Raw genomic sequence first — 23569 nt, forward strand, 5'->3', positions numbered from 1 at the left:
ACAACATCACAAGTTCAGCAGTTGATGGCATTAACAAAGCAAGTTGTGTAAGAACCAAAAAACCCTAATATTTGCTTAAAGTCATCATTATTGAGTAAAGGAGAAAGCGCATTGCAGTCAGATTTAATAGAGGCCTTTGAAAGTTTACAATATGCTACTTTGGCAAGTGAAAGGACAATGATTTTGAACAAAGAGTAACTGTTATAAAGAAAAAAATAATCAAGTATTAGACACATATATCAATATAACATATGAACACACAATACCTATACATTTCATCAGAAATATCTTTGTAGTCTATGTACAACTCTAGTATATTTTGGTGAGGTGTTACACTGACACTGAAGAAAATTTGGCAGTTCACTCACTCTGATCTTTATCATTATCCAGGCTATGCAAATATTGATTCAGACAGAAAATCACCAGTGAGACTACAGGATAAGTACATTGACATTTCCAACACATTTACAGTTAATATTCTACTGTTTGAAATGTGACATTAGAATAGTTAAATGAATGGAAAAACAAATTTAGGATTAGGCATTTGGGGAGGCTTAACTAAAAATATCACTCAAGGACAGGGAATAACTAGAGAATTTTGGAATGAGAAATAATTATCTTGGAATGAATTTTGGAATGAGAGCCAAAAATGTTTGGACTTCCATGAGCAAAACAAAGGATGTTCTGCAGTCTACACATGCCTGGTGCCACTTCCTGTTAGTGCATGTATGGGTAAGAACACAGGAAGTTACATCCTGCCTGAAAGACAAATAATTTTTTAAGTCCAGCACTTTCTGTCATTAGCAGTACTAGACGGAGCCAAAAGCACCATCTTACTGCATCCATTCACTTCTTGCTCATTCATTATGATATGAAGCCTAAGGCATACAGTTCATCTGTTGGTGTATATGGAGAGCTATAGACATCTATGTTTAATGGATATGACACTTTAATGGATACTACATTTTCATGTCTATATTCCAGTCATGATCATGGCTCATATTTTGATGTTTTAAATTACATTGGTAAATCAGTTTTGTTATTACTGTAACGTAGTGACAGTGGCTCCATCCCCACACCTGAAGACTCCCTCTGAAGCGAGTGCTACGCTATCCTCACATCATCCATTCAAAGGAAAGCTTCCACATGGACCATTTGGCAGGTTCTTTGGGTGTGTAGTTATTTAAACCAGAGCCCGACATTTTATATGACCCGAGAATTTAGGTCTATGCTAGGGGGACTTGACTGTACTTGAACTCTGGGACCAGCGTTCAGGTCTATCCCAGGGGCATAAGGCCAGTGTTACGAAGTGTCTGCGTAGTGTGTTTATGGGGGCGGCCGGGGGATTTGGTTTAGTGTGCATGGTGGGGGGGCGGAGCTGAGGAGTGTGCATTGGTGTTGGCTGATACGGCCACGGTTCCTCGGCCCTCGCTAAGGCGTGTCCAGCAGGCTGTCCTCGGTCTCCAGCTGGGCCACCTGCTTCCGCAGGGCATTGACCTTGTTCTGCAGCTCCTTGTTGTACTCGATGATGTGCAGCATCTCTTCGTACGCCTCCTCCAGGCACTTAGAGGAACGATTCCAGCGCAGAAACACACCTGCGGAAGGGAGCAGTCACACGATCACACCTGCTCTCTTGTATTCAGTCACACGTGTGTATGTGTGACTGTGTGTGTGTAACTGTATTTGTGCATGCCTGCACATATATATGTGTGTGTGTGTGTGTGTGTGTCTGTCTGTCTGTCTTGGCCAATCACTGAAATTTGAAATACTGACATAGAGATCTGTGTTTACTGTTTACCAGACATCTTGACCACTACAGGCTACTCAGCCCCCCCTTGACCCCCTTGGAGAGGTCAGCCAGTCCGGCACAGAGCAAAGCATCCAAACTATTCTATCCCCACCAGACACCACCATGACACAGCAATTTCAAATCACTCAACTTTTCAGCACCCTGATATAACACTCTTTATTTAATGTGCTTTTACTGGAGTGGGCCTACAGACACGATGCTGGAATACCATTAAAACAAACACAGAAATGAAAGCAGAGAGTGTTGAATGGCTTAAGCAAGGCAGGACAGGCTCAGAACGAAACTGCCCATAACTGGGTCAGGCGCCGATGCGCTCCGAGTCGAATTACTGCACCGTCACCAAATTCCCATATTTAGTCATGTCAAGGACTCAGGCCATGTCTGATGTCATGAGGTGGGAGAGGGGGCCCATCCCAGCGAGGCTTCCGAGCACACCAACACGTGCCACCCAGCTCATTGCAACACAAGCCGCTTTACTGGAAGTGTACTTGTTACAAGAAAACCCTTTCGACACCCCAAGCGCTGTAGCGCAGTGATGTGATGTGCCCAGTACGGTCAGTTCAACAAAACAGCACTTGTGTGCAGCTGCACTGTCAAAATGCACTAGAGAGAGTATGTTATCCAGAAAAAATTGGAAAAAAAAAAACAAACAGGTTTTTGGGGAAATTTGGGTATCTGGGGAAAAAAACGGAAATTGATTCCCTGACTCAGGAGAAGGTAGTCAAAAGACACTTGTATTATTTCCAGCAGTACTGTCACTTTGCCTTGTTTATCTGAAAAGCCGTTCAGTTCACTGTTTCTGTTATTGTGGCTGAAATATGGCACTCTGCACCCTGCTTCAGGGGTCGAGCCGCTTCCCAGCTGTTTCTGACTCATGTGACTGAGAGACGCGGGCTGTCTGAGTGGCACTGTGACCTTAACCTTGCAGGGGCCTGCACAGACGCGGTGTGACCCGGTACGCTTCCTTCCACCCCCCCGGGGTCAGCGGAGGTCGCGCGGGACAATGTGTGACATTGCACACGGGCTTTGGGAGCGACCAGGCATTTGGTCAGAGCACCCAGCGCGGCTGGCTGGTCCCACTCCGCACATGTGCCTGTCAAACAAACAGGCTTAGAAGTCTATGTTGTTACGCCAAAGTGCTATTACTGCACAGTATGTACCGGGCTGAGCTAGTAAAACTACATTTCTGAATAGCACTACTCCCATGCTCACACAAGGTGATGACTGGATGACAGAATACAGGGGTATTAGCTATGTGGTACGTCTGTCCTTCCGATCTATGACAGTGATGAATTCTGTCGAAAGAGCAACAGTGTCACTAAACTGTCTGTGCGGCTTTGACACAAATGGAGGAAATCTACCTGATTCTCCGTCACCTGTTTGCCCGTGAAAGCAGCACTTATTTACAGCCAGCATTTAGTGTATATTTACCCCGCATATACAGGAGCACCATGAGTCCACACTAGTAAGCATCCTATGGAAAAAAAAAGCCGTACTGACACAATAACTGAACCGAAAATGAAAGTTTTTGCACCTTATGAGCCAATTCAAATACACAATGTACTGCATTCAGCCCATGTGGTCTTCAGCTGCCAGTACTGCAGCTGGTGTGTTTCATTCTGACATACTCCTTACTCATTTCATTTGTTTTTTCTAATTTTTCTACATTGCATTACGTTCATTTAGCTGTCTTATCCAGAGCGACTTCCAGCACAGAAGTCTATTCATTCAAGCTGAATGAGCAACAGTGTCAGACCAGGCCAATAACACTCCCAGAGCAGTGAGCGTGAGTATGACACTATTCAAGCCCTGCCAGAAGTTAACTTGTGCAACCCGACGAGACAAGGGAAGACAAGTATGCTACCATTCATCACTAGATCACAGAATCCGAAACACACTGCGATCCCACACATAAAATAAACAGCAAGTAATACAGGTAGCAGGTGTTAGGGGGTGAGGACTGAGGTGGAACTGAGATGCAGCGGATGCGTCGAAAGATGCCCAGTGATTCCACTGTTCTGACCCCCGTGGGAAATTCATTCCACCGCTGAGGGACCACTACAGATAAGGAATCACGTCTGAGAGGTGCCCCCTTGTCAGAATGGGACAGTCAGTTGCCCCGTGGTTGCAGAGTGTAGTAATCTGGGCAGTACACAAAGTTTGAAGACTGATTGCCGATAACCAAAAGTGACTTTTTCAATCTCAGTCATCGTTAAAAGAATAAAAGCCAGTCAAATCAAGCCAGTATAAGCCTGCTGAGTGGGGCTAGATGTGTGCCGAGTGTCACTCACTGAGATAAAGTTACTAAGGCTGTCTGAGTCAGTCACAGGCGACAGCTAAAGATCTGCATACTGAAAACATAGCGTCATCAGCCTGCGGTTACAAGCAGCAAATCTTGAACCATGACCAACAAACCTACACTTTACCTGTTCCCCCAAAAACTGTAAAATACGAGAACAGTCTGGTATCTTTTTGTTTAAAAGAGTGACATCCCTCCTCTTCTCACGCGCTCAGCTGAATGTTCGCATGCAGTCCAAACAGAACATTTCAGCAGCTGTTTGTTTTGCTAAATGGCACTACCAACCAAAAGGGTCCCGCTTCACACCTACAGCTTAAATTTGAGGTCCACTATACATACTGACAATATTAACTATACACACATACATACATACATACGTTCAAACATGTGTATGCATGTGTAGAATTATTTCTATTTTTAATAAAATTTTAATATGAACTACTTTGTGGGGTGCCTTTTTTATACACAGTGCATGTATAAACCAACACATGAACTTGATGAGAACCCTGCCAAGAATGCCCTTTAAATCAGTGAGTTACTGTACACATAACTCAGTCAGGGAGCACCAGACCGCTCAAACTTTCCAAGCCTCCAGCGCCACGTCACTGCGCCTCAGTCCGGTCGTACGTGAGGACACCCATCTTCACATGCGCTATAATAAACCCTACATGTGCTCTGGTACCGTCAGCAGGACTCCTGATCTGAGTGTAACAGAGTTAGTGTGTGTGTGTGTGTGTGTGTGTGTGTGTGTGTGTGTGTGTGTTGGGGGGATGTGCAGTATGGATTCCAGTAAGGACTGGCATGAGCTCAAGAATGGGTTACTGAAATGAACACCTGCAAAAACACTTTGGAATTACTGACATTGAAGCAGGTTTTTATAGCTTGAATGCTTTCTCTTTCAGTTTCAGTTTCAGATGCAGATCAAAAAGGACAAGACCAAATAAAGCTGGTAAGATGTATCTTGCACCAGCATATGATACTGGGAATGAGTGAGAATCCAACCGCAATTCAACTTTATCAGCTGGTTTATAGTCTGTATATTGATAGTACTTAAACATTTCCTTTAGCATCTCTGGATACTTGTTAACCAAAAAACCTTAATGCAAAAACTGAAGTACACTAGCCAGAGGAGCACTAGCTTAACAAAGGGCACAGTTCTTCCCATCTTTCTTATCCAGCAGCTCCTGCTACTAAAGCAAGAATACAGATTGAAAGTCTTTTAATGTGTTCCATACTGCCATCTGCTGGATGATAAAAACTGAAACACAAAGGGTTCTGTCCTATTGAAAATTGATTTCAAAAACCGAACAAATAACTACAAAGGACAGCATATGCAAAGCGAACAGTCATATCAGTCGCTCACTCAGTGTTGATTGAATTTTGTCTGTATCAGCCTAACAGCTGTTATATTACATTACGTTACTGTCATAATGAAACTGTTAACAAATGGTCTCATCCAGAGCGACTTACATGGGTTACATTTTTTTCTATTTATACAGCTGGATCTTTACTGAAGCAAGTGTGGGTTAAATACTTTGCCCAGGGGCACAACAGCGGCCTTTTGATTACTAGCCCTGCTCCACCCCTGTGTGTGCAGTGTGGAATAGGGCAGCTGTGTAGCACAGTGGTTAAGGAGCGGGTCTCGTAACTGAAAGGTTGCCGGTTTGATTCCCCCGCTGGGTCAGTGCTGTTGTACTCTTGGGCTTAACCCTCAGTAAATAAACCTCAGTAAATATCCAGCTGTACAAATGGGTAACGTGTGAAAATTGCAACCTACGTAAGTTTCTCTGGATAAGAGTGTCTGCTTGATGACAGTGATGTAAAGATATGATCTCTCAGCAAAATAACCACAAAGACCCAAACATCAAGATCTATTGAACAGATATTAACCTCTGGAGTATGCCTCTAGTGGGCAGCAGCTCGTATGTGCGTGTGTGTGTGTAAGAGCGCCCATGTGTGCACACACGTGTGTGTATTGGCTAAATGCCGATGTAATGTAATGCTGTGCACGAAGAAGGGACAGGAGAAGAGAGGAGGAAGAGAGGAGGCCGTGTCTCTCACCCTCCCACAGCAGCAGACTCTGGGGGGCCACGGAGGGCCAGATGACCAGGCTGTTGGGCTCGTACAGAGGGTTGAGGAAGCGCTCCATCTCCTGGGGCCGGTTTACCCAGGACCAGAGAGACACCGTCTTCTGAGACAACTTCAGCTTCAGCCTGGGGGATGCATACACACACACACACACACACACACACACACACAAACAGGTTATACATGAGACAGGGAAAAGTCATCCAGTACAGTCGATGCTTTTCTTTTCTTCATCCTATATACCGGTTTGCTGGCATAACCAGACAAGCACTTCACGCTGTTTAAGGCTCTCATGCTACCATTTACCGATTCTGGCAATTACTTTCTAAAATGAAATCTACCATCAGTGATTCCCCTATCTCCACTTTTCTTGCCATATCATTGAGAAGAATGTCTGCAGATGTTTAAATGTTAGATATTTTAGCTGGTGTCAGTGAGACTTGAAACGCAACTCAAATGAAGCCCAGCAGACACATTTTGTCCTTGTTGCCGTAAGAAAAAAATTGCATGTTATTTTTTCAGAAATGATCAAGACAGGGACATTTGGAAGAGCCTGATTCAGTTTCCATGCGCTTGGGTGAAACCAATCATCTCAAACTCCTCGCAGTTAACCCCCCCCCCCCCCAGTTCCTCAGTTTCACAAGGAAGCTGTTACTGAACACGTACAGTACCAGCAGAGTCAGCAGCATGGAAACGGAAGACAGATTTACTCAATTCAACGCATCCACAAGGAAGCAGTCCTGAAGAAGAACTTCGCTGACCGACTCCCTTTCAGTCTTATCATGCAGTGCGTTTCCGTGTAGGATGACAGACAGATGAGCAAGAGGCTGCAGGTCTTGCACAAACAGGATGACTGGCTCAGTGACCTCAGGCAGAGCACTGGGGACACCCACAGCTCTCACTCCGCTGCTCTTTACTGACCCTGTTTGGCCCCGGAGCACCTCTGTAAACGGTGAGGTCAATCACTTCCATGTGGATCACTCATCAGATCTGTCCGTCTGCTCAGGCCTTAGATACCGTACGCATCTGCAGTGATCAAGCTAACCTTCTGCACTCAATGTCTGCCTTAAAACGCCCTCAGATCTTTATTGGTATTACACATATTTTCTGCAAAAAAATCTACAGTCAGAGTCTGTGTGAAAAATAAAGAAGGAACTCTGGAGACCAGTACAGTTATGAAGACGTGATGGAAATGAAGGGATGACACAGCAGGATTTAAGCATTCTCTCATTTTTTGACTTGAAAGAGAGCGTCCTTCTTTAAGCCGTTCGGGTCCCCAGAGAGCTTGCTTGTTCCAGATCCAAATTAATACACGGAGAGACGTTTTATTGTCAGACATACTGAAAACGTTCCCCCCCTTCTCCTCGACAGAACAGTTAAATAAAAGATACTCTGCGAAGCGTTCTGTCTGAGGTGCAGTCGGTAACGGAATGGAACTGAGTTAGACAGCAGCTGACTGGCTACAGCTTTAGAGCTGCACAGGAGGTGTGGTGGAGAGAGGGGCAATGCATTATTTTGCCAAGCTTGCAATTGTTAACATTCACAGGGCAGTCTCCTTAGGAGGGTCTCCGAAGCCATTAGAAGCAGTAACAGTCCCACTATAAATGGGAATTATAGGAGATGACTTGAAATGGCTCAAAGACTCTGCCTTGTCGTGCATGGAAGGACAATAGGCCTGAAAAGAACATGTCTGAAAACAAAGTATCAATGTTGAGATTTACCATCATCTGTGAATAAATCTTGTTTATACAAGCTTGGGATAAGCACCAGTGTACAGCCAGTGTGGTATATGAAAAAACTCACTTGGGAAAAATACATTTGGTATATAACCAGGCATGTCCTAAATTTAAGGGAATGAAATCACTTGTGTACATGTGTAACGATCACGGTGTAGGGTTATATACAAGTGTGTATTTTCTGAATAAATACATAATATTGAAATCTGTGCCTCACTTGCCAACTTTTTCATGAAGCACAATTTTATCTGAAGGTATTTGAGGCATCACAATTAATTAAAGTTAATTTCAACATTGATCTGAAAGTATTTCACCATTGGGGGGATAATGGGTGGGAGGTAACTCCCTGAAAACCCCCACTGTACACAGAACAGCAGTGGAGAAACATGGAATTAATATATAAAAAGGGCCACATCCCTTTGTCCATCTCAGTTTTTGTACACCCCCACCTCTCACAGATCTTCCTTTAAATACGGGTTCAAACCTGCCCAAACCTGTTCTGCTGCTCCCTCTTACCAGCAACAACCACACAGGTAACCTGAGCCACAGACACACCCCCAAGGACAGCCCTCAGGTCACCATTTGTCCTCTGACCTGTCTGTACTCACTGGCCACCAATAGGAACCCCAACAGAGCCAAGTTTTTTGGACAATTTTAAAGTTGTGGTGACCTCCCCCACTTCAGTGCTGCACCAAACTGCTGGGGACAGACTGTTGTGTTGTTGTGTGCGTCGATGCCTATGAAACCACACACACACACCTTCAATAAAGCCCTGGCCTGGATACCTGGCTCCTGTGCTCTGACACACCACTGTGACAGCAACATCATGCTGAACCCAGCTCACGTGTGAAACTGCCCCCTCAGTTTCACAGACTTCAGGATGATTTCTGGGTCAAAGTTTTGAGCTGCTGTGGACTTGCCTCCGGTACAACCTAATTTCCGTCCAGCTGAACTAGCCAGTTTCACACTCTCCATTCTGAGACCTGGCATCTGGGTGCCACTGTATCTTTACACCAAACTGAGAGATTCTTTCTCTCCATCCGCCCTTGTAGACACGGTTTTCACCTTAAACAGTCAAAGAGCAGTGAGACTTTCCTTTGGACTTGTGCACTGCTTCTAAATATGCATTCCTAAAAGATTACTAACATAAAAATCAACCAATTTGTAATAAAAAAGTAACCCTATTCTTGGACCATATGAATCAGCTGGAGCTTTTTATCTACTGCCTCTTTGCTGAATCGGTCTATTGGTGCCAGTGTAATGCAGCTGTGAGGCACTTCTACCCAGAAGGCTGTAGGCTTCAGATCTGTGCTGGGCCCTAGCTTGCGTCGTACCCCTGAGTGAGGGGGCGGGGCGGTGAGTGAGGGGGGCGGGACACAGGTACTGACCGCTCGGCAGCGTTGTTTCCCATGAAGGTACCGAACTGCGAGGCGTAGGCGTGCTCGAACAGCAGCACCAGGAAGTGCTCGCTGAACTGGAAGGAGCAGGGAAACTGGCGGAGGATCTGCCAGACGCAGTCCAGGAAGAGCAGGAAGACGGGGGCCTCCCAGCGCGGCTTGCCCATCGAGTACGCCGACTGCGCACAGCGCTGCTGGAACGGGTGGCCCGCCTGGGGGGACAGAGGCGTCAAAGTCACTGTGTGTCACCGCGCTCAGAGGGCACCGTGCCAGAGTGCGGTGTGTCGCTGGTGTCAGACTGCAGTGTGTCAGTCTGCAGTTGTCACTGGTGTCAGAGCTTAGCGAATCAGGCTCTATTGTGTCATTATTTTCAGGGTGCAGTGTGTAGTGTGTCACTGGTGTCAGAGTGTAGTGTGTCACTGGTGTCAGAGCACAGTGAATCAGGCTCTAGTGTGTCATTATTTTCAGCCTGCAGTGTGTCACTGGTGTCAAAGTGCAGTGTGTAAGCCTGCATTGTGTCCCTGGTTTCAGAGTTCAGTATGTAAGCCTGCAGTGTGTCACTGGTATCAGAGTGCAGTGTGTAAGCCTGTCGTGTGTCACTGGTTTCAGAGTTCAGTATGTAAGCCTGCAGTGTGTCATTGTTTTAGGGCGCAGTGTGTCAGCCTGCATCATGTCATGGATTTCAGTGTGCAGTGTGTCACTGGTTTCAGAGTGGTGTGCAAGCCCGCAGTGTATCCCTGGTGTCAGAACACAGTGTGTTCCTGACGCAGCGTTACTGGGTCTCTCACCTGGAGCCACTCCCTCTCCACTAGGGCCTGGAACCCGCGGATGGTCCTGCAGCCCGGGTCCAGGATGATCTGGGCCAGAGAGGTGACCTGGAGTGTGGAGTCTGTCCCCTCGGTGCCGTGGACCAGCACTGACGCACCCTCCCTGAGGAGTACACCACAGGGCACATGGCACTGACTGCATCATTACCACAGACACACCCGCCCTCCAGTGACAAAGCATTTATTACAGCCATACAGCATGCTATTTAACGCTTGAAAACTCTGATTTATCTGCTTAGCTTAGCAGATGCCCTTAACCAGGGTACATAGCTAACATCTTCAAATGTTATCCATGTATACAGCTGTATATGCAATCCAGGTTAAGCATCTTGCACAGAGGCACAAAGGCAGAGTGCTTGCTAGGGAATGAACCTGCAGGCATCTGGTTACGAGCCAATTTTCCTCCAAGACACTGTGTGCTGCCAATACAGGGTGTTGTTTGGGGGGGGAGTGAGGGGAACAGCGAGTTCCTTCAGGACAGAGCACCAGCGAAATAGCCTGTGTGAAATAACAGCAAATCTCACGCTCTGGGCTGCTTAACAGGCTTAACGCGAGCGCGTTAGTCTCGATTCAAGCAGAGAGGGACGCTGGGAAACACGGGGCGAACCGCTGCTATAATTAGAACCTAACGCGCTCGCGCAAAGTCGTTTGCCACAGGCGGGGGAATCATTTCACGGGAATTAGGAGAGGGATAATTACAAGTCCGTCAAACTTTAAGCGTCTGCACAGAGCTGTGCATTGCCCGCTTCCTGTCGCACCCTGACTCCGGCAGCTTGGCCGAGGCGTTTTCCACGCTGCGCTTTCGGGAATTCTGCACCATCTCCGCGCTTTAGCTGTCCACCGACATGGCCATTCTCAGCTGGGACATTTCTATTTCACACCAAGTCCGCCGCACCAAACACCCCATTCCTGCCATGTCCACGGCGGGTGTGAAAGCCAAAGTTTGGGTATCATAACCGGAATTTACACACAACGATAAATGTGGGCCTCTGTTTAATTTAACCACCACGCGTTTTGTCACAGTCCTTTGTTCACGCTTCCGTTTAATCAGAACCAAAAGGACTCTCATCCTTCTCATATTTAAACCATCCAATTATCTGCAGTTGTATTTTTTATTTGCTATGAGATATAAAAGGCCACTAGTTAATAATACCTTGCGTACGGTGGCTCTCTGGGGCCTAAGCTATGCCCTAATGATATAAATACTGACACACACTTATCCAGCGGGATGCAGCATTGAGTCATCAGTGAGAACGCACACGAAAGTGGTTTGAGTTTACCTGTGAAAGTCTTCAGTCTTGTTAGAAACCCCTAAAAGCACTCTCTTTTTATCTGTCAGCGCGAGCAGATTTATGACAAAACTCCAAAAGTCCAAAACTACCAAACACTAAATCAACATGATTCTAGAAGAACGTCTGAAAAGGGATTTTTTCCTATTTTTTATTAGTGATTTTTCAATTCAATAAATGTATCTACATAGTGATACAGATAGGAAAATGCATGACAGGTTTTCCCACTGAAACACAATTGTGTTTAAAGTGCCATGTACTACTGCTCATCTGCCACTACACCGCACGGCCTGTAGAGGGGGCATGTGAGAGACAGGGGTGCCGATAGCAAGGTTCACCTGCCGATACACCACCTGGCCACTGGAGGCAGTGTGAGAGAAACTGTATATCTGTGCCGACGCTCACCTGCCGATACACCACCTGTCCACTGGAGGCAGTGTGAGAGAAACTGGTGTGTCTGCAGCGAGGCTTACCTGTCGATGCACTGCGCCGCCAGGCAGGCGGTGGTGAGGATCTCCTTGACGTGGGTCTGCCAGTTGGAGGCTTCGAGCTTGCTGAGCCAGCGGTCCATGCTGTGGGACTGGTCATTGCAGGCCTCCACCAGCTTAATCAGGCTCTCCTGCAAGATGTTGGACCTGCAAAGGATTATAGAAAAAGCTCAGCACACCACAATGATGTCATTTTCCAAGTCATCTCAGTCTGGAAAGGGCTGTGCTGTTAACGTGTGGCTTACCATTCTATCTACTCATATTTTACGCAAGGTGTCTGACTGGGTAGCGTTCTGTCAGTCACGCAATCCTCTAAGCAAGGGTGAGGAAAGGCAAGGAGGAACAGACCTTATTCACTCTGACAGTGGTACTGAACTAAAGAAACCAAGCTGTCAATAAATGCAGCAACCAGCCACTGATGCGCTGAAATATCCATTCAGACAGCGTGCATAAAAGACCACAACTGACAGAGTTATTGTCACTATTTAGTCACTATTAGTCACTATAGTCACTATTTGAAGTATTTTATCCTGCTGTACGGCTGGATAAATAAGCTAGGTGGCTTTCTGTTATCTTGGTTTAGTGAACAGGTGAGCTAGCTGGATAGCTAACAAACTATTCACAGCAACGCTGTCAATTCAGAGCTAGCGAGTAGCTATCTTATCTAGCTAGGTATATTTATCCTTTCGCACATACGGTCACATCGGTGTGATTAGCCCTTTTGCGCATACGGTCAAACCGGTGTGATTAGAATACCAGATTGGAAAAACTCTAGGTAACATTAGCTTTGAGGAACCAGTGATTTAACAAAGTATAGCAAATGAGGCGGTGAAAACTAAGAGAAGCTTAATAACGCTAATGAAAACACGACGAATCATGTAACGTAACACGCGCGCTACATAGCAGAAAATAAGTCACGTACGAAAGGGTTAAACCAAATCTGAACAGGGATTCCAACCCTGAGTCCTTGCTGCCAGTCCCAGCCAAACTGTGGGATTATTCTCCACACGGCATGAAAAGCAGGGCTCCTGTGAGATATAAAGGAGGCAGAAAGGAGCGCGGGGGCGTGCGGACCGACCTCTCGATGGCCTTGTGGATCCTCCTCCACTGGGGGTAGTTGGCCTCCTGCTCGAACCCCCCGCCCCGTGCCTTGGCCTGCTGGGCCACGTTGATGGTCCTGGTGTCGATGATGTAGCCGCGCTTGCCCGCGCGCAGCGTGGCGTTGATCAGCTTCTCGTCCTCCTTGCAGCGCCGGCCGTTGGTGCCGGTCAGGGGCTGCCCTGCTCGCATCATCACCTGGGGACAGGCGGAGAGAGGAGGGGCTCCAATGCACCCGATTACTGCGGATCTCACAATGCTCGTGCTGAAAAGTACCAAGGCAGCCGATCATAATCGTTTTGTATGACTTGGTGCCTTCCTGCAAAATGCCACAGGGCAAAAGAAATGGAACAGGAACGTGTTTGCAGATTCTAGATGATCTGTGAAAAGCCAGCCAACTGACATTTCTGCTGGAAATAATTTACACTGGATCCTGAGCAAGCAAATGTGCTCTGATAATCCAGTGAATAAAAAAGACAAAAAAAGGACAAGAACGCCAGAGGTAACACATGCATACGGTGTTAATGTGGGGAACAAACAGTACCAGAATTCACCTACATTAAAAATGTCTAACATGGCACAGAATCACCATCATATATAGCTGTGTTACCAAGTGCCAAAGGTGGCACATCAACATACCACAATCATGAAGCACACAAGGGAAAACATTACTGGCATGAAACACAATTGCCTTTGCGGTTCTTTTCCACAAGACTGAGCTCAGGTGGAAATACCACAGCCGCGGACACGCCCTACTGACTGCCTCCAGCAGGAAGTACAGCACTTACTGCTCAAATGGGGTTTGTCAGGCAGATTGCTCCATAAGCCCTTCATGAAGGATCAATGTCAGTGTGTTCACCTCAAAAAAACTCATCCCTTTGTCACCGTATTCTCTGTATGATTCCTATGACTCACAAGTACGACTGTCTTCTTACACTTGCTCTTTTAGTGCAACACATTACATGAAAATCTGTTAGTGTCGCAAGAGAGGAAATGTGGAATTTCAATCAGAGGTAGGAGGACAGAGTCAATCTTTGATCTGGTCTTACATTTCCCTGAAAATTCCACACCCTTTCCCCCCTAAGACACCCTGGGCTGATTCTAAGGAAGAGGCTTTGGTGTGTCCATTGTTGTAAACTGCAGTTTAACATTATTTAAGAAGATTAAGCATATTTAAATATGTTTTAAATAGCCAGGTGAAATGTAGGACCCACATGGTCACAGATTTAAAGACTCATATGGTGGAAAAAAGCTTGTAAGTAGCATAAATACAATGTTGAAGAACGCTGGAGCTTAGCTTCTATGGTCAGCTTATTTGGTGATGTTTCAGTGCATAGCCTTCATCTTTCTTCTCACCAATATTTCACCAGTAAGATTCATGCTCAAAGATGAGGTGCACTTCAGGGCACAAGGAACACTGGTACGGTACGGTCAGTGAAATAGTTAGGGTGGGGGCAGAGAGGCGGAGTATTTCTTTTCTGTTTTAGGGGGGCTGTAGGGGGAGCTGGTTTTGGCGCTCTGTCATCCTGCTTTCAGAAAGAAAGTGGTGTGGGGGTGATGGTGAGGAGCTGCTCACAGAGAGAAAATGGCGGCTCTCTGCGAGGAGGCGGAGGGGAAACGGGAGATTACACGCGGGCAGAGGCAGAGGGTGATTGATCACCTCATTTGCAATGCATAAGCTGTTGGGCTGCAGTCAATAAGCGGCCGGCGAGGGAGAAGGCCTGGCGGGGCTGAGGCCGGTGCGCAACACACACACACACACACACACGCTCGCACGCACATGCGCGCGCACACACACGCTCGCGCGCACACACACACACAGACACACACACGAGCACGCATGCACACGCATCCGTCTCGCAAGAGATAAAGGCCACCGTGTCACCGCTCGTCCCCAAGCAACACGAGAAACATTATTAGCCTGTGAGAAAAGTCAAACGCTTTCTCTTTCTTCAGCTCCACACAGAAGCGGTGCCAATGCTGGTGTGCTGCAATTACTGGTGTGAGTGTTCTAAAACCGCATCCTCCATCTGCACCACATTCCAATACAGCATCCACCTTCTGCAACATGTTCTAATACAGCATCCACCTTCTGCAACACGTTCCAATACAGCATCCACCCTCTACAGAACAGAGCACTATGATACAGCATCCACCTTCTGCAACACATTCTAATACAGCATCCACCTTCTGCAACACGTTCCAATACAGCATCCACCTTCTGCAACACGTTCCAATACAGCATCCACCTTCTGCAACACATTCCAATACAACATCCACCTTCTGCAACACATTCTAATACAACATCCACCTTCTGCAACACATTCCAATACAACATCCACCTTCTGCAACACATTCCAATACAGCATCCACCTTCTGCAACACGTTCTAATACAGCATCCACCTTCTGCAACACGTTCTAATACAGCATCCACCAATACAGCATACCGTCCCCCTTCTGGAGAGCAAAGCAGTCTCACCCAGTGGTGCCAGTTTGAGGTGATTTCTTATGCATCCTGCAATGAGGAGACTGCTATAGCTAGAGAGGGCACACAGTAAGCTGACAGTACAGTGTAACTGTACAGGGCCCCACAAAAAGCGACAGCCACAGCCACTCACAGAAACAAAAAACCAGCCTCCCTCGCTGATGAGATATAGTTTAGCTATAGAGTAATTCACCAAAGTAGTCGAATGAATCGGGATAGAACAGTTTTACTCTACATATGAATGGCGCTCTTTTCGATTTCAGGATTCCCTAATCATATAAATTCCCTTGTAGTACAACATTTATTTATTCAGTCCAAAGTAAAACAACAAAAGCCCACAGCGTGCTTCCACATTCTCCTGTCCTTTAGAGAAACACCCCACTGGACTCCAGTCTCAGGGCGAGGCCAGCCACAGTGACTCATAAGGAAAGGTAGGGTCAGACATGAAGCAACACCCCTCGCCTCTACATCCGTCAGTTGGGTGCCCAAACGCCACACAGGTGCACTCCTGAGTGTGGAATATCTACTGTCCTGGTCTCTGATGGTGCAAAGGCTTCATCTCTGTGACCCACACTGTGTAAGAAATCAAACTGCAAGACACATCAGTCAGAGGGACTCCTAATGACTCCAGAGGGCATTTCCTAATGTGCTGTGACCGTTTTCCATTAGATTCACAAATAACATTCAGGAAGAAGAAGCGAGTCTAGCTCTTCCTCTTAAGCTATTTTTGTTCATTTTCAGTAAGTAGCCTACATTTGTGCACTATGCTTCCTGTTATAATAAAACACCATTCAATTTTAATATCTGATGGTAGAATGTCCTTTTTGAAGCTCAAAATGTGGACTGCTTACAGAGTTAAACCACATTTTAACTATATGTTAAACATGAACAAGAGAAGGTTTAATAACCACAGAAGTACACTGATTTAAGAACCTACTATGAAAACCCTGCCTGCTGATGATGACCTTAATGCATGAAGGGTTTTGAGTCCCTCATTTATCTGATTTAATGACAGATGCTAATGTATAATTACTGAGCTCTGATTGGCTAGTCACTCTGTGTCAATAAAATGACTGCTGAATCCTGAGCCCATTTCATGTTACAAATCCAAAGTAGTAGAAGCTGCAGCAACATGAATCAATGAAAAAACAATCACTCCTGACTGAGACACATTTACAGCTGACCTCTACCATGAATTAATGCATCCTGATTATTAACTCAATTCCCAGGACACATACTAGTTCAAACACGACTCAGAATGACCCCCAAAACTCCAACACCCACAATGCAGTGCTCACCATGCCGTTCTTCTTGTGGTAGTAGCTGAGCACAGGGAATCGGCCCCCGTGCCGGAAGGTGGCCACTTTGCGGAGGGTGTCGTCATCGATGTCCTTGGGGACGATCACCAGAGGGGGGTAAGTGGGGCACACCGTGAAGTCCTTATTAACACTGCTCAGCCTCCACTCGTCCGTCTGTCAGGAGAGAGAGAAACATCTATACGCTCCTCCAGTGCGCTGTGCTCACCTCTCACCTCTGGCAGCACAGTCCACAGCTCCCTCAGCACCATCCTCACCTGTATCCTCTTACAGCGTTGTGTTTACCTGCATCCTCTTACATCATTGTCCCTGCTTTTAACCTATGACAACACTATCCTCACCTCTGACTGCACTCTACACACCTCTGTCTTGTTCTTACAGTGCTGTCAACACCTTCCTTTGCCTGTGTTCTACTCCAGTCATTTGGATTTCAGAATCTGGAATTATACAACCGAAATTTAATTTTTGGCATGAAAGTAATAAAGACAATGAAAATACAGCAGTGTATTCCATATTTTATGAACGACTACATTACTCAACATGAGACTTAATTTTTTTTTACGTTTTTAATGGAAAAAAAAGACATATGGTGTTATTATCACATCGGCTTTTAATTTATCATGACGCTGGAAGTGAGATGCTGCACAGGAAGTGCTTTAAGCACACACAGCGTGATTAATGTAGCGTTATAGCGTTATGCCAGACTCTCTCACCAACACCACGCGGCGGGGGGGGGGGGGGGGGGGGGGGGGGGCATTACAGCACAGATATGCATTCATCAGACGATAAATGAGCTGGAATTTACTGAGAGCCGGAACAGGGGCTGGGTGCTGCATCTGAGTGGCTCAGTGCCAGGGAGAGCCTTTGAGAGTCTGCAGTGAAGGCATTTACACATACAGCCACCAGTGTTCACCTCAAAATATTTATCATTTGTTATTAAGTCTAGCATCTGTCCCCACCCCCACCCCCCCCAATACATTAATATCAGACATGACCAGATTCACAACAGGACTGGCTCAATTATGCAATTCCTCAAGGATTAGAACAAAACATCTTAACCACAGTCTGGTCTTTCAGGCCAGCAGGCCAGATGGTTCCCGTCTACCTTGAAAAGGCCGTACTTGCACTGTGGGAGTGCTTGAACCGGCCCCAACAGAACAGAAGAAAAACCTGCAGACAGTGCCATCCTACGACACCAGGATGAGTAGCGCGGTCAAATAAAGGGCCCTGACAACATGGTTAAATAAAGACTTTAGAAAGGAACTTAGAGGGCTAACCACAAACCAAATCACAATCTAGTTTCCCAATATGTGGGTGGAGATTTTAGTGTGATTTACTGTAAATCATGTCTTGTGTTGGAAATTATGGCCATGCATCAGATCGGTCATTCTGCGAAATGGGACCTACTCTGGCATGACCTTAATTCACTTGGAAATTCAAGCAATGCTAACATTCAAAACTCATGGTGTAGACAATGTTCTGAGGTATGGCCATTTTTATCACCACCTAGGCTTTAAGACACACATTTTTAAACTAAACAAAAAGAGGGCACAACCTTGGTATGTGGTTTGAGGTTGGTATGAGGTTTGTTGAGAATTTGCATATATTACTTTTCAAATTCCAAACTTAAAAAGTATCACCTTTGATTTTATTAAAATTGTACTGAATTGTTACACAGCATTTATACAGCCTTTAAAGCAGGTTCTTCTTATAGTGTTACAGATTGCCCATATTTTAATTGGCTTTTGAAACTTTCAGCTTTTTGAGAACCTCAGGGGCTTTGTCAAAATATGATGGAAAATGGTGACATGGCTGTGGGCTGAATGTTTTCCTGAACATATCGGAGGTAAGAGTGAGCTTCCTCCATCCAGCTGCACCAGCGCAATCATTATCATATGGGTCATTCCACACTAAGTGTACGATGCTGCCCACCTGTCAATCAGTGATTCTGCTAAAAAAGGTTCCTGGGGGTTCTTGTACATTCTGTATTCAGGAGGCATAGTGATCACAGTAATTTAATTTTTTTCCCTCGTTTCAAGTTGGGACCTGGCTAAAATGAACAAAAAAATGACTTTGAACTTGGGGGTCAAGAACACAGATGTATACACGGTCGAACATTTTATTTCTTATTTTAAACTTATTTGATTCCTTGTGATGTTTAGTGAAACGCTCAATGAGAGAAAACACACAACAGACGTTTCACTTCCCGCTTTATAAATGTATGCCCCAATTTGAGAATCTGAGAAGGTCATGTCAAAGTCAGTCCCATTTCACTTCTTTTCTCGGATGTCCCACATCCGACTAACACAATTTCCTGCACCACACCAGAAATATCCTCTGCTGTTTCAGCAGTTGATAGCAAACTTCCATATGCTTACTTTGGTCCTATGCCTTCAGAGGACTCGTCAGATCGTTCAGCTCCGACACCATACGTTAGAGATTTGTGGGGACATCACAGACAGTCAGCAGCCATCCTCTCCAAATTGATGAAGTTCATTATGACAGACTGGCAGCCTAACATGAACAGTGCAAATTCCTCAGGGGAAGTGGGGTGGGGTGGGGAGGGGAGGCCATGAATCCAAATACCCTGTGAACTGGAACAGACAGGAGGGAGGAGAGGTGTCTGATGGGAAAGATGGTCTTACCACAGCCTCGATGTGCTTGAAAGCCTGCTCCGGCAGGAATAAGTTCCACCCATCCTCAATGACCTCAAACATGGGCCGGTAGAAGAAGGGGTACATCAGGGAGACCGAGTCCAGAGTGGATAAAGCCTGCAGGGGACATAGATGAAGGTTACACACCCTCTGAGGGGCACCTGGGCAGGGGGGACATCCAAGGGTAACACTCCTCTCAGTTCCCATGGAAGGACAGCTGCTTTTGAGACTGGAGCCGCCAACCACCACGACACAAAGTGCATTACATTACATTCATTTAGCGGACACTCTTATCCAGAGCGACTTCCAGCACAATGGAACATAAGCGTGTCCATTTGAGTTGCAACAGTGCCAGACCGGGCTAACAACACTCCCAGACCAGCGAGTGTGAGTACGTGTTTAAATAAATTTGTGTTTCTACAACCAAACACATCAGGCAAACAACCTGATTCCCAGCAATCAGGTTTTATGCTCCTGGATAAAGGTCAACAGCATCTGTCCATGTTTCTTCAGGTCAATTTCCTGTGGGCAGGGGGGTAGCAAAACACTGAATCAGTAAGACCAATCAAAACAGAGGACTGATCTAGCAAGGTGCAAAGTTCAATCACACAAACAGGACAGATAAATCCTGAGGAGACTTCGGGTTTCCTGCTCCTGTTTTCACTGAAAGCAGAGAGTGAAGAGAGAGTGGCCTTCCCTCTCACCTCGATGGAGCTGGCGATGTTCAGACACTCCTCCATGCCCGGAATGTCCAGCTGGATGATTCTCAGGTCTTTGCATTTGACAATGATGGTTCCCAAGGACCCCACGAACCTGCGGGTTGGGAAGCCGAGGTTAATGCGGTTCACCCAGCTCAAACCACCGGACTCTGACCCTGAGGAGCCTACATCACGTCAGTGTCTCAACAAATGCAGGTCAAAGTATAGTTTGGGTTGTTGATGTTTTTGTCCTTTTGCTTTGCTTCGAATTTGTATTTGCACTGTAATACAACTACTTGTATCAATGCAATAATGAACTCCTATAACAGTGGTGTTACATATTACATGAATACCACAGATATGAAGAACAATAAAGGTTACTGAATGCCCCCCATGGTTTATGCACTAAACTCAGGCACATTGCAGCATGTCTTCAAGACCATCGGTCTGCTCTTGCAGGCCTGTAGTCCAAGGGGTTCCCTATCAACACCAAATCCATAATATTTAAGTACTGGAAACAAATGAACATATGAAACTATGGCTACAGAAACTGCAGACCTAAGGAGTAAATAAAAGTCAAGCATCACACATTTTGGCCACAACTTCCAGTGACAGACATCATTGCAACACATCTGACCACATAATGTCCCACAATCTGCAGGGTGAAAACATTTCTGTGGGAAATTACAGTAAATGAAACGAATCATTCCAACACATGTGGCCACAGAACAGCCCACAACCCAGTTCATCGAAATGCAAGTGGTGCAGTTCATAGAAGGCATCATTTAAAAAAAAGTGTACATCATTTTTGAAAGTACGTTCACTCGCCACATTACACTACATTGTATTATTGTCATTTTAACAGACATCCAGAGCGACTTACATAAGTTACATATTTTTACACGTTATCCATGTATACAGCTGGATCTTTCCTGAGGCAATTGTGGGTTAAGTACCTTGCCCAAGGGTACAGCAGCAGTGCCCCAGCGGGGAATCAAACCAGCAACCTTTTGCTTACAAGCCCTGTTCCTAACCAATATGCAATACTGTCGCCCCATCTGACAAAAAGAAACTCCTGCATCGATTTACCATTGTATCTCATATTATCATAACTAATATTGTCAGTCATTATTTAACGTGTCAATGTTCAACTCAGAAGTGCCCTGGCCATAAACAATGTCTCTTTGAAGTACCTCCTGCCCTAACAGACTGAAGTGACACACTACATAAGTATATCCCTGCAGGCAGAAATCACAAGATGATGATCACTCTTGGCAAAAGTGCAGTAAATATATTATGGGACAAGCGAGCATGAACTGCCGAGCTGCCACTCACTGCCACTTCAAACACAATGGTATTGTCTTGTTTTTACAGGGCGTTGTTTGGAAGGACACCTGCCCTGTCGCGACAGTAGCCGGAGACGGCACGCGTGGCTAAGGCTAAGGGATTGGGGTTGGGGTGGTAATGCCAGCATTTACATTACAGTGATTGCATTATTGTCATTTAGCAGACGCTCTTATCCTGAGCAACCTACAGTACATAGGTTACAGTTGGTTGCATGTTATCCATTTATACAGCTGGATGTTTACTGAGGCAATTGTGGGTTAAGAACCTTGCCCAAGAGTACAACAGCAATGCCCCAGAGGGGAACTGATCTAGCAACCTTCTGGGGCCAAACCTTGCTCCTTACCAACATGCTACACTGCACAGTGGTGTACAGTGGTGTACAGTGGTGCACAGTGGTGTACAGTGGTGTACAGTGGTGCACAGTGGTGTACAGTGGTGTACAGTGGTGCACAGTGGTGTACAGTGGTGTACAGTGGTGCACAGTGGTGTACAGTGGTGTACAGTGGTGCACAGTGGCGTACAGTGTTACACAATGTCGCACAGTGGTGTACAGTGGTGTACAGTGTTGCACAGTGGTGTACAGTGGTGCACAGTGGCGTACAGTGGTGCACAATGTCGCACAGTGTTGCACAGTGACCAACCGTCCCCGCCCAGCCTGACCTCTTCTCGATGGAGTCGATGTTGGAGTGCAGGAGCCACAGCTCCTCCGTGTTGTCCTGGCGGGAGGACAGGATGAGGTGGTGTCCGGTCAGGCACAGCGTCCCCTCCACGGTGGGCATGAAGGGACGATGGAGCACCACGCCATCCACACGAGGCGTCTTTATCAGCTCAGCGAACTCCATCCTAAACTGAGGCTTTGGCGGCCTCCATAGGACAAGAGGGCAGTGTCTTAATGTCAGAAAAAACAACATCACTTGCCACTGTAGACTACTGTGTTTTAAAAAGCATTTTAAGATCAATAAATAAGATATTTTAATCTCTTTCCACCACAAGAAGAAAATGTCAAATGTATAATTCACAACACTTCCACAGAAAAGATCCCGTGTCCAAACCATTTATCAGATAAAACAGAACCACTTACTGGTCTTATTTTCTCTGAAAATGAGTTAGCTAGCTGCAGTAAATATAGATATTAACTAGAGCAGGTTTACACCAGGTGCGTTGTAACGTGATGCATATTTTTTCTGCTATTACAGCAAGGGTTTGTGATCGACTGTGGCCTCTGGTATCAAACTGACAGACTGACATTTAGAATCCACGTAAATAATGCTGTCCTGACAATGAATTTAGCTTGCTAACCAATGTCTACCGGTGTTGCTTTCAGCCGCATCAGGCCTGGTGTTATGCGATAAACTGAAGTCAGCAAACGGTAGCTAATCACCGTTGCTCTAATTTGCCATCTGGTTTGCCGTTCCTAGACAGCAAGGCAATAATTGTAATTACGTTGCTATAGACAATTCATTGCTACTGAGCTTGTTGCCACCATGACAAGCATCCTGCTAGCTCGTTAGCTGGAACATAACGTCATGATAAGGGCTGGAAAAAGCTTAATGTTAGCTAGCTAGCTCGCTAGCTTTGTTTATAAGAGCGGCGTAAGCAATCAAACAAAATCATCGACAATCAATACACCCAGTTAACATGTATATGGTGTGTCCAGACCAATTTAAACGTATAGGTTTTTAACCATACCTGATATCCTCTATCTGATTTGCAGAATTTTGCCTGTCGAAATAACGGAATAGCGGAAGTAAGTTTCCACGCCCAAAAACACACCGATAGGAACACGTGAAACGGCTCAATATGGGTTCCGGGCAGGGTGCGATCCCCAGCTGGCTTATGAACCGCTTTATTTAGCCAGTTGTAAGTATGTGAAATATGTAGCATATGTGTTTATAAGAACAATTTGAGTCCTATAAGAAGGTGACTGATGAATTTGGAGGGGAAAATAATTTAATAATTTTAGTGCATCTGCCTTATAAGACCAATCAGAGATTTTGCTTTGAACAATTGATTAAAGTAAAATTGACATTGTTTTA

At 45.7% G+C, this 23569-nt stretch overlaps 1 protein-coding gene across 1 annotated transcript; it reads right to left on the reverse strand.

Annotated features, from left to right (window-relative positions):
• Window positions 1-984: 984 nt before the first annotated feature.
• On the reverse strand, window positions 985-23296 carry mtmr9 (myotubularin related protein 9). Its single transcript, XM_036549987.1, has 11 exons — window positions 23223-23296; window positions 22194-22397; window positions 20193-20301; window positions 19480-19605; window positions 16817-16990; window positions 13013-13230; window positions 11920-12081; window positions 10119-10260; window positions 9322-9542; window positions 6171-6322; window positions 985-1595 (listed from the first exon to the last, which is right to left on the reverse strand). The coding sequence occupies exons 2-11, from the start codon at window positions 22373-22375 to the stop codon at window positions 1432-1434; spliced, it is 1650 nt and encodes a 549-aa protein (XP_036405880.1). The 5' UTR covers window positions 22376-22397; window positions 23223-23296; the 3' UTR covers window positions 985-1431.
• Window positions 23297-23569: the final 273 nt, after the last annotated feature.

Source organism: Megalops cyprinoides, chromosome 17 (genome assembly GCF_013368585.1).
Source record: "Megalops cyprinoides isolate fMegCyp1 chromosome 17, fMegCyp1.pri, whole genome shotgun sequence".
Classification (NCBI taxonomy): Eukaryota; Metazoa; Chordata; class Actinopteri; order Elopiformes; family Megalopidae; genus Megalops; species Megalops cyprinoides.

Coding starts and splice junctions, on each gene's coding strand:
- mtmr9 (XM_036549987.1), bottom strand. CDS start 22,375: ATGGAGTTCGCTGAGCTGATAAAGACGCCTCGTGTGGATGGCGTGGTG. Junction 13,231..16,816: donor ACCACAAGAAGAACGGCATG/GTGAGCACTGCA, acceptor GCCTGTCCCCAG/GTGATGATGCGAGCAGGGCA. Junction 12,082..13,012: donor ATCCACAAGGCCATCGAGAG/GTCGGTCCGCAC, acceptor AATCCTTTGCAG/GTCCAACATCTTGCAGGAGA.